The sequence below is a fragment of the Poecilia formosa genome, unplaced genomic scaffold, assembly GCF_000485575.1.
Source record: "Poecilia formosa unplaced genomic scaffold, Poecilia_formosa-5.1.2 Scaffold152, whole genome shotgun sequence".
Lineage (NCBI taxonomy): Eukaryota > Metazoa > Chordata > Actinopteri > Cyprinodontiformes > Poeciliidae > Poecilia > Poecilia formosa.
In genome coordinates, this window is record NW_006800091.1 from 1,219,491 (window position 1) to 1,230,831 (window position 11,341).

The 11,341-nt window shown below is 37.1% G+C and overlaps 1 protein-coding gene across 3 annotated transcripts in view; it reads left to right on the top strand.

Annotated features, from left to right (window-relative positions):
- Positions 1–11,341, top strand: part of LOC103146121 (double C2-like domain-containing protein beta) — a 125,687-nt gene that overhangs the window by 67,991 nt on the left and 46,355 nt on the right. For all 3 annotated transcript variants that reach the window (XM_016677298.1, XM_016677296.1, XM_016677297.1), the window contains exon 2: positions 2,936–3,015. Coding sequence is in view for 2 of the 3 variants with exons in the window: in XM_016677296.1 (XP_016532782.1) it covers positions 2,936–3,015 (80 nt within the window). In the remaining variant the exon portion in view is untranslated. The remainder of the gene's footprint in view (positions 1–2,935; positions 3,016–11,341) is intronic.

Sequence of the window (11,341 nt, forward strand, 5' to 3'; positions counted from 1 at the left end):
CTTTCTTTCTTCCTTGTCTTCCTTCCTTATTTCTTTCCTTAATTTCTCCCTTTCTTATTTCCATCTTTCCAGTTCTTTCTGTCATTATATCCTCTTTCCCTCAGTTCTTCATTCCTATTTATTTCCATCAATCCTTTCTTCCTGTTCTCCTTCTTTTTTTCCTTTCTTCCTTCCTTCCTCTTGTAGGTTGTATATTTCCCTCAAACATCCCTCCATACCGGGTGAAGGTAGAAACCACTCAGTAGTTTTTCTTTTCTCATCTCTCATCGTTCAGATAAGTTTTTCTCTCCATCTCTGTTCATCTGTTCGTCGGTGACTCCTGCGTGTTTTTGCTACGAGGCAGAGCTTCGCCATGAGATTTGCTCAGGTTAATGTGCCTTGAGGTTTGCCCACATGAACGCTCGCTCGGTGTGTTTGTGGGTTAATGGATCCTGATGGAAGAAATGGAGTGAACCATTTCAGATCAAACGTCCCTTTTACTTTATAGCTTAATAAACAGCAACAGACGACAGTTAGATTTACACTGAGAGCTCGTAAAGAATGTGGCTTCACTTTTACGACGTTATTATAAAACACAATAAATTAAATGTTCCAATGGGGGTCAAACTCAGCCTTTTTGTTCCCAACTGATGTTTAACTTTTCTCTGACCTTTCAGCAGATGTTTCTGTTAGAAAATAAAAATGGCGCTTCAAGTGGAGTCTTCCCCCAGAACACAAATCATTTCACACAGCAGGGGAAAAAAAGCAATATTTTGTTGGAGAAATGATTATGTTGTAAACATTTTAACTCCTCTCACTGGAAAACAGCCTGTTCCTATTATTTCCACACGGTTACAGACATTGTTCTCTTCATTCTGAATTATTGTGTTTCTCTCGGATGTGAAAACGAAAGAATTGGCATGCCAGGAAACGCAAATTTCAAGTCAATTTCCTTTCGAATGACTCATAACCTTGAAATAAAAGACCCGGCTGGAAGTAATTATTACGTTCACTTGTTCCTTCCTTTAGCAGCAGTTATGTTATGATTCACTCTTTTCACTTAAATTGGTTAATTATTGCTTCCAATGCAGTTAAGTAGCTACTTGAACTGAATCAGACAAGGCTTCCACCTTTCCGAGTCGCGTAAATTAGGCTGCTGCAAGAAGGAAGTGTAGTTATATATGTATATATATATAATAACAATAAACATAAAAAAACAACCTTCATATTCTGTTCAAAAAAGTCTGAGGCCACAACTTATTAAATCCTCCCCCCAATTGTCTCAATTAGATGTTTTCAAGGTTTGGAAAGTGTTTGATTTCTGTAAAGTCCTTTAAAGTAATTGATTTGTATTAAAGTACAATTTAACATTTGATTCAAAAACTTAAAGTTGTAAAACATTATTTACAGATGAAACCATATATGCTCATATATAGTTAAGAGTTTCCAGACTCCATGAAATGTTTCATTCTATCTGGAAACAAAATAAGTAAATCTTTTTGTTTTTGTGGTTCTGTTTGCGCCTGTGTTGAGCTCAGCTTTTTCCAGGCGCAACATCGATTCACTGGGTTTTAATGGACTCAGGAGCACTTTAATCACAAATTAATCTTAAATCTTTTAGAGTTGGATGCTTTGGAAGCTAACCAGCTATCGATGCAAAGTAAAACTGATAGAGATCTATTTATTTTGACATTTCTGCAACTTGGTTTAGGAGGACTTTGATTCCACTAAGTGGATTCACTTGCACAAATGAGCAACATCTTTATTTTTCAAATAAAGTTTCGGTAATGGTGCTAAACGCTCTCTACTTTATGTAAAACAAAGCCTGAGCCCTGATCCATCCCACATTACACAGCTCAGACTTTAAGGAGGTAAAACATGTGGGAGGTGTTGGTATCTGCAAGCACCATCACAGATTCATACAAACTAAAGTTGTTTACAGCATATATATTTATAACAAAGTGTGAATGAAACAGAGGGTTTCCACCCAGTGGCGCAGCGAGTCGTTATTAACCGGCACTTCTTTTTATGGCTGCTGTTAAAATGTTGGAAACAAGAAACACGCAACACAAACAGGATGCAGATCATCCAAAACGGGCATCTACCAACTAGAAATGAATTGTTACTGTTGAATAGTTCATACTGGGCCAAGTCAAGTTTGAAAAGGCTTCCCAAGCTGTTTTCAACAAAAACATACACATCTAGATAAGTTTAGATGATAATCCAGCATTGAATGGGATTTAAGTACTCTTGAGTAATCAAGACAAGTTCCATTACGAAACTTTGTTGATATTTTGCTAATGTTGAAAAAAACACAATTTCACCATTACGACCTTCCCATTAAAAAGAAACGCATTTAAAATCGGACATGAGTAAGTTTGTTCACTCCATTGGTGATTAAAAAAAACATGCATCCTTCTACCTTTTCCTGTTTTCTTCTTCTTCTTTTCCACCAGTAGTAACATCCGGTTGTTGATCCTTTTGCTTCTTTTGTTGCAAAAAAAAGTGTTTCCAAAAGACTTTAATTACAGCCAAAACACCACCTCATCCTAGTGCATAATCTTTTTTATGAATAAATGCTTTTTTAAATCATTGTGTTTCCATTAAGCAAATTTATTTTTGGAATTCCAGTTTGCACAATTCCAATGGAAACAGAGCTGCTGGTGCTGGAGGAAGTCCAAATCCAGCTGGCTGTAGCAGCTGATGGGCCCAAACCACATACATTACATAACGATGCGTTCCATTTGTACTCGGAACTTGGAATTCCAACTTCCCAGTAGGAACAATCAGCTGGAATTTGGACTTCCCAATGGGAAAGTGAGCTCATCTCCAACTACCCCCAGTTACGACTTGAAAGGGAGATTTTCTGTAGTCAATATTTCAACACAAGCCATGAAGTTTTCCTTTCAACATCTAGTTTCTCCTAATGTCTTCTTGTCGCCTCATGTTCTTTCAGCCACTCTGGGAACGTTGGAGTTCAGTTTGCAGTATGACCAGGAGAACAACGCGCTTCACTGCAACATCAACAAAGCCAAGGTGAGCCTTCAGCATCTTCATGTTGATCTTTTTGGTGTCCCAAGCGTGAAAGAAATTAATTTCACTGCAATAAAACATCAGTCAGAAAATAAAGATTTATATAAACTGGTGGTTTTTAGAATATTTTCCAAATGTTTAGATAACTATTTGCCCTCCACCTGGCTAACTAACATTGTGAAAGGTGTTTTACACATCCCATATTTACCAACCCTACTAAAAACACTAGAATAATTTTCATAGTTTCTGTGTTGTTGTCATAAAACGCGGTAATGAAGACATTTACTGGAACACCAGCAGCTCCCAGGAATCCTAATAAGTCTGGAAACGTCAGAAATTTCAGAAAATGTAAAAAAGAAAAAAAAAATCACAATAAAAAAAGAAAAAAAATGTCGAGGCGATTTAAATTTTCTCTCTAATGAGGAGTTTGCTTCTGTTAAAATTATGGGGATGTTATTTTCATATTTTGCTGCATCCTTTATTAAATCTCTTAAATTACCTTCTTGTTTCACACTGAGTTAAATGTTACCTGACTGTGACTGAAGTAGATTAAACTTTTATGAAGAATATGAAGCAACTCTGTTCTTAACTAAAAATGTCATAGGCAACATAACATTTTAGCAGCAGTAATGTATTTTTTTTATTCACTTTCAACATTATTTTTAAATATACCTTTGTTAAACCTGAAACCAGAATATTAGCAGACTATTACACAATGTCTGGCTCAGTTTCTCCTTCAGTCTTTGACCAAAAACATCCATCCATCCATATTTTTGTCCATCCACTTTTCTATCCATTTACATCTGCCTTTAATCTTCTGCTGTACTCTCCACTCAACTCTACTACATATTAATGAAAAATCTAGTTGACCTGTTCTGTCCACTCCATTTGCCTAGACAGTCCGGTTCTTTTGGGGAGGTGTGAATGTGTAATCAAATTTGTTACGGACCAAAATAGTGAACTCTGCTCCAACTAAAAACCTCAGTCTGGGTTCGGTTGAAGTGAACTCTGGTGCAATTTGAATGCATATGTGAACGCCAAGTGAACTGGAGACCAAAAGCAGAAAGTGGACTACAGAGAAGGGCATTCTGGGTAAATACAACCAAAACAAACGTGCATGTTTAGCGCTATCTGAAGAAATGATTGGTTGTCTTTTAGCAAAGACAAAAGAGAAATCCTACAACTGCTAAAATCCGACACCACTCTATTTTTGTTTACATTTAATCTAGAAGGAAGTTGCGTTCTGTGTCTTCTTCCGAGGTTTTGTGTCGTTTCCTTCGGTGGTTCTTGGCGCAGCGGCACCACAGGTGGGCTCAAGGGGTTTGGTTTGTTTGAAACAGTTCAGAGTCTGCAGGCATGGAAACACCTTTAAACCTGACACTACTTTAGCCAGGCTCAAGTTATTCCTTTTGATGTTATCACCACCTAGTGGTGGTGATCACCACCACTAGGTGGTTATCACCTAGTGATAACTAGGTGATCACTAGTTATCACTAGTGATAACTAGTTAGGTTTATTAAACTAGTGATAACTAGGTTTAATTAGGTTTAATTAAACCTAATTAAACCTTTAATTAGGTTTAATTAATTAAAGTTTAATTAATTAAACTTTAATTAAAACACTGTTTTAATTTGTTTTAATTTAATTGCTGATCTATTGTATAGACATGTATAGGTATATTGCAATTCCAGGCACTTTGAATTGCCTTGTTGCTGAAAAAGTGCTATATAAATAAAATTACCTTGCCTTACCAATCTTAACTAGTTGTATACTTTCAGAAGAATATATAACTCTTAACGTTTTCTCTAACATTTCACAGTGTCAGATAATTAAAACCATCTCTTCTGCTCTTGTAGACTTTTCCTTCATTAACAGTGTCGAGTCTTGTTTCATCATTTTCTGTCTATTATTTTTTTCTGGCACAGATTTTTTTCTTTCTCATTTTCATTAAACTGACGCTGCAATTATGAGAGCAAAATCACAGCATCAGTTCCACTACAGAAACATTAGCTCCAAAGCCAAACTTCCCTTTGCTAAATAATCCTTACGGTGGTGATTGTAATGAACCAGCTCACTGGACAGGTTCAGTAATAAAGATGCTTTAACAAAGAAAAAAAAACTTCATTTTTCTATAATATACCGGAGAGAAAAGGCTCTCTCTTTCCTTTTTACTGTGATGAAGTGATGTTTCTGATGGCTGCCGCTGCCGTCAGCAACTCTAACTCTTTTTGTGTTAGTGAATAGCCGGTTTGGAGGAAACCGGGCTTCAGAGGAGCCGTTCTTGGCAGCGCTGTTGGACAGCAGAGTGGGCAGAAGGCCACATTGATTTATGGTTGTTATTTTCTATACTGCTCTGCAGATAGACTTCAGCTGCTGCCTAGCCAAGCACTGAAAATGAATTTACTCTTTCATATATTCTGCTATGTGGCCGTCCCCACTGTGTAATTAGTTTGCTAAACCCATTATTGGGCTTTCTAACCGCTGGTTCCTTTTGCTGCCAAACCGACTGTTGCTCCAATAAAACCAGTAACTGAGTAAAACTCAGTTAACCATTTATTCAGCTAATAGATTCTGATGAATTCTCAGACTCTGTTTGGATGAGGAAATATTCTTCTAAATTCATAGAAGAATTTCAGAAGAATTTACATATGAAGGCTGTTTTATTGCAGTGTAAAGACTACTACCAAAAAATAAAACAATAAGGTAATATTTTAAAAGTATATCTTTTTTTTTTTTGTAGTTCAGTGAACTATCTGGCCTTTTTGGTATTGAGTATTTAAAATATTTTTTACTGCTAGCTAAAAAATATTAAGTTGCCATTACAAGAAAAAGCAACGTTATTGAGTAAACTGCATCCAAAATCAGACATGCTTCACTTTCCCCGGGCTGCCCATGCTTCAACACTCGGCTGTAATTTTCCAGTGAACTTCTCCCTGCAGGAAGCCTGACTGGAGGAGCAGCTCCTTCTCCTCTCACCTTCGTACAAACTGTTGCTCTTAAACCTTTTTCAAAGGAAATACACATTTTAACAACCTCCTGAACTTCTAACTGGATGTTCCTGTTGGCATCCAGTCTCTCCTGACTGGAGGTCTTTGACTTCCCATCTGATCCTCTTAGATTTTCTTGCCGCCTGCCACTAAAACATAAGCGACACATTGATTTAGAAAAGCAGGTCTCTTCTTTTGTCCTCTTACTGTTATGGTCTCAGGATGGTGACATTAGTCCATCTGATAGCCTGTCTGTCCATCTGTCCCACAGTTTGGTGTTCAGTCAGGAACAGCTGTCATTTCCCTACAGTTTCCCGAGAATAATGTCTTCAGGCTTGCCAGCAAACTTGCCACTTCGTACTGTGATAGTCGCTGGCCACAGCCATTGTGACGATCTGCTGCTGAGACACAAACTTCTAAAACAATACACATGTTTTCTTGAGCCATGAGTTTGTTCACATTTATATAATTTCTGACCAAATTTATGGGTTTTTGGAAAAACTGTTGATGTTAATTCAGTAAATTGATAAATTAAATCAGCAGTCAGATCTGGTCTTAAAAACAAAGTTATTGATGTCTGCATCCAAATAAATTAAAATATCATCATAAAGTTAATGTAGCTCAGTTCAAAAAGGGAAAGTGGTCCAGATTCATTAGATGCAAACAGTCATTTCTGCTAAGTTTGATGATTGTCATCATAAGGGCGGTCCTAGTCTGTTTGGTGCCCTGGGACAACGTCCACCACCGTGACATCATTTCGATTATCATGTGCAACCACAGTCACACTCAATTTCTGTTAATATTTTATTTGAAAAATGTGGCAGAAGCTAGAATAATAAGACACAATAGAAATACAAAAAATACTGTAGAAAATACAATTTAAAATAAATTACTCCATCAGTGAAACATTTATGAAATGTGTTCTTCAGTTGCATTTTGATCAAAGCACAAATTTCACCGCACCACAGTCGAGGAATGTCTAAAAAAAATGTTTTAATAAGATACACTTCAAGAAACACAAAAATTAATTTGCAAAACTGTTATAAAAAGTCCCACTCTTTGTTAACTAATCAATTTTCAATCAAGGAAATAAGCTAAAGATTCCACTGCAAAAACTGTTTACTTAGTGTGACAGATCACGTCACCCTAGAGCAGAAGCCATCCTGGGTAACTGCCCACATTGGTTGTATAAGAAACAACTACTGCGAATATTACATGAGATCAATAAAAAGTTATCGTTTGCACTCTAAATGATCATGAAAACCTGAAAGTTGGTGAAAGGTTCCAATGAACTTTGAAAACTGGTCTGACCTTTAACCCCATAGAAAACCTATTGACTATCATAAAGAGGAAGATGAGAGACACCAGAACCAACATTGCAAACAACCTGAAGGCCGTTAACACAGCAACCTGGACTTCCAGAACACTTCAGAATGAAGTAGAACAGAAATTCATGCAAAATGAGACCCAACCAGGCGCTGAATCCAGATCTGTACAATGAACATAAGAAAATATTTCTTGAGTGTGATTTAATATTTGACATTTCTAAGAAACTCATATTTGGGTTTTCCTTATCTGTAAGCTAAAATCGTCTACATTAACAGAATTTAAATATTTTAATTACATTAATTTCCATCTAATAAATCTGTGTTCTGTAGATTTCCTTGTAGAATGGAACTACTGAAATAACAGACTTCTTGATCTGGTCTGAAGGTGGCTTTACTTCCCCAGGTCTCCAGAAAAGCAGCCGAAGATCCTCAAGTTTTCAGGTTTTAATAAAGCTAATAGTCTTAAAGAAGACTCTGCAATGTGGAAAAAAAATTAACACACAACTGGCACAGATTTGAAATGACTGAATTTACCCATTACCAGCTGCCCTAAAAAAATCCATCCCAGGAGCAAACTGAGTAATGATGGAAATAAAAAAGAAACCAAATGTTTCAGTTCAGGCTCCAGGGAGAACTTTAAAGTCTGGATATTAGTTCAATACCACTAAGTGAAAATGAGGCATTAAATGTACTGAATTCAATTCAAATGTACAGTTGAAAAAACTATATTTGAAGTAGAATTGTTTTTTTCCTCTTCATATTTGTCGCTTCTCGATTGAATTTCAGAAATCAATGTTTGGATGTCCATGACTTTTTGTTCTTCAATAAAAAGAAGGTTGTGTTTATGATGTCTGGGTCCACAGTTGGTGTTTCCATTAAAACCTGGTGCAACAAACATCCTTTAGTGTATGACAGCAATCCTCAGTTTTGATTCTCAGTGGTCAAGTCCAGTTTATGTCAACGTACAAAAGCTAAATTGTTTCTTTCCTTTCATCACTTTGAGATGTTAATCCATCAGTTTATTGCAACTTGTTTAGACGAACATCGGTGACTCATTTGTAGCTGAGCTGGTCGTTGACTAACTGATACCTTGGTTTTCTGACCTTTGGTTTGTTTCAGATTTGATTTTAAAATTCCTCTGAATTCCCGGGAAGATCTAGCTTGACATAAACTTCACCATCTGCAAGGTTCGCAAAATGAAACAATGCCATACGGAGCTGTGTGATTGGTCAGAAGTTTGTGGCCATCTTTTATGGAGAAATCCTCTCGGACAGCAATGTTGACATTTCATTTCAACTAGTCTGCTTCCATTATTTGGTTTTTGTGTCTGCAGGTGACATGATTACAGAACATTTATTTGACGTGTTTATCCAACGAGGTGAAGAATTATGAAGATATCGGACAATTGTAAACTAAATAACAAAGAAAAAAAATCAATGAGGGTTTGAATCACCGCCCCAAAAATCAAATCGAATCATTATCAGACAATCAATCAAGTTTATTTGTAAAGAACATTTCAGCAACAAGGCAATGACAACATAAAAACATAAACAACACATCATAGAGTCAGCAATTGTGAAAACCAGCAAGTGCCGCTGTTTAAATCATCAGTACACATCAGATATGCTGGTCAATGTTCCACTTTTTGTGTGATTACATTTGAGGGAACATGAAGTTTCTGATAAAGTAAGTGAGCACAGTCTTTTACTTTTTGAAGTTTTCTCTTATTAAATATTATTGTTGTATTTTCTTTGACACATTTTATTAAAGAAAGTAAAAAGATATTTGTTTGGCCAAATCAAAAAAAAAAAAAAAACTATCTACAATATTGTTATGGAAGTATCTAAAAAATATTGTGATGTAATTATTTCTTTAAATATTGCCCACCTCTATCTGGAAAGGTGATAACAACAACAGCAGATCTTTAATATATTTCGGTGCTGATTGATGAGAGTCAAAAGATTTCCACCCTAAAAGTCTTAATTTCCTTGCTCCGCTATTTTTGTCTGATCAGCAGATCAGTAATCATCCCTAAAACAAAAGAGGACAAGTAGATGATTTTCTTCCTACCCGTTAACTGTGGATTAATGTTGGTTTAAATCACTATCCTAATAAAGTTGGGGTGGGTTAGCCTAATCCAGTGGTTTCCAAACATTTTCTACAGGTTACAACATGTTAACAACGGATTAAACAGTTTTAACTGCTGATAAAAGTGACAGAGGACACAAATATGGGAAGTGTGGAAGCCTCTACTGTATCAAATTGACATAGGAATAACAGAGAGTTGGCCATTCTAAGGTAAAAACCCAGTGCATGCAGTGTTCATGTTTTGTTTTCTTTTTCATCCAGACGGCCCATAGGGGGCGCGCCCCACAGTTTGGGAACCTCTGGCCTAATCCTTTTCTTTTCCAAGCTGAGTAAATCTATCCCCTGTCTGTGAATCAAAGATCCTCCGACAGTTTGATTACAAGATGGCGACCTGTCTGCTCAGCACCACCCACTCTACAACCTTTACTAACAAAAACCCTTTCATTGCTTTCCATCTGGCCTTTTATCGCCTGCTACGCCCACATCTAAAAAACATCCTCTGGCTCGACTTCTTACAGAAGTTTTACATCTTTTCCATTCAACGTCTTTGTATCTGTTTTTTTTTTTTTGTTCTTACCACTTTACATTAAAAATGATTTTAAAAGGTAGTTTATTGTAGTTTTTTTACTTGTATGATGCAGAAGGTTTTAACTTCTTTTGGAGTTGTCACAGTTTAGCTCTGAATATTGATGAAATGTCTAACAGAGCAGAGAGGATGAAGCGAGGAGCCACAGCTGAGCTGCAGCAGAATCGATTGTGATTTCCTCCCTGAGCCGTTAACGCTGGTTCTGTTGAGCCAGAAGTCTGATAGATGAGATCAGGCGGATCTCGGTCGGGTTCCCGAATCAGCTGGTAGATCAGACACAGAGTTTAGATCAAAGCAAAGAGTTCCTGATGGAGCTAAAATGACTACAAATATAGTTTTATTTGTTCATTCATCCATCTGTCTGTTCATCCTTCATACATCCATCCATCCATCCCCACTGGATGGTGTCTTTTATGCTTTCTCAATAAGCTTTACTATGGTCAATTAGCCAAAATCAGCAAAACAATAAAACTGAACCCAGTTTCATAGAGTGGCAGGTCTGGTCCAAAGAACCACTCCCTGAAGCAGAAACCAGGTAGGTCGGTGTGTAAGGACAAACTTGGGCCTGCTGAGGGCGATATACTATGTTGTAACAGCTTGTATAATAGATTGGCATATGGTGAGTATCAACATGGCTGAAGTTAGCGCCTTAGCATTAGCTTCCCCTAACTAACTAATGTTAAGAGTTAGACAGAAGACAGTAGTGGACACCGCTAACTAATATTTTAGTCAGCGGTGTCCAGATCAGACAGAGTCTTCTACTCTATTTTTGAAGAAAATCAAGGATCTTAAGGTTTAAAAACCAGATGGAAAATGTTTGACAAGAACCCTAGTTCTTGTTTAGCATAATGCAGGTTGAACATAGAAAATCTTCTAGCAATAGACTCCAGCACTATCAAGGTATGAGAGAAATGCCATAAAAATAAACTAGCAGTTTCACTGGAAATGATGATAATCCAATGATTTAAAAACATTTTGAAATATTAATGAGACCAGTTTGTCTCTGTGTTGCCCTGCGACAGACTAGCAACCTGTCCAGGGTGACCCCGCCTCTCGCCCGTAACGTTAGCTGGAGATGGGCACCAGCAACCCTCCCACTAAGGGGCAAGGGTGTATAGAAAATGGATGGATGGATGGATTAATGAGACCAAGCAGGCTGTTGTAAACAATGTTTCAATCTGTGGATACAAATGTCTGTCCTTTTATTGTTTTTGTTGGCAGAACTTTTTAAAACCTTTTGTCTTAATAGACCCTTTTCACAGTGACGTCAGACAATGGCCGCCATAACTCAAACCTGGGTATCTTTGCTTCCGGTGGGAGTTTGCCTTGGGAACCAAGCT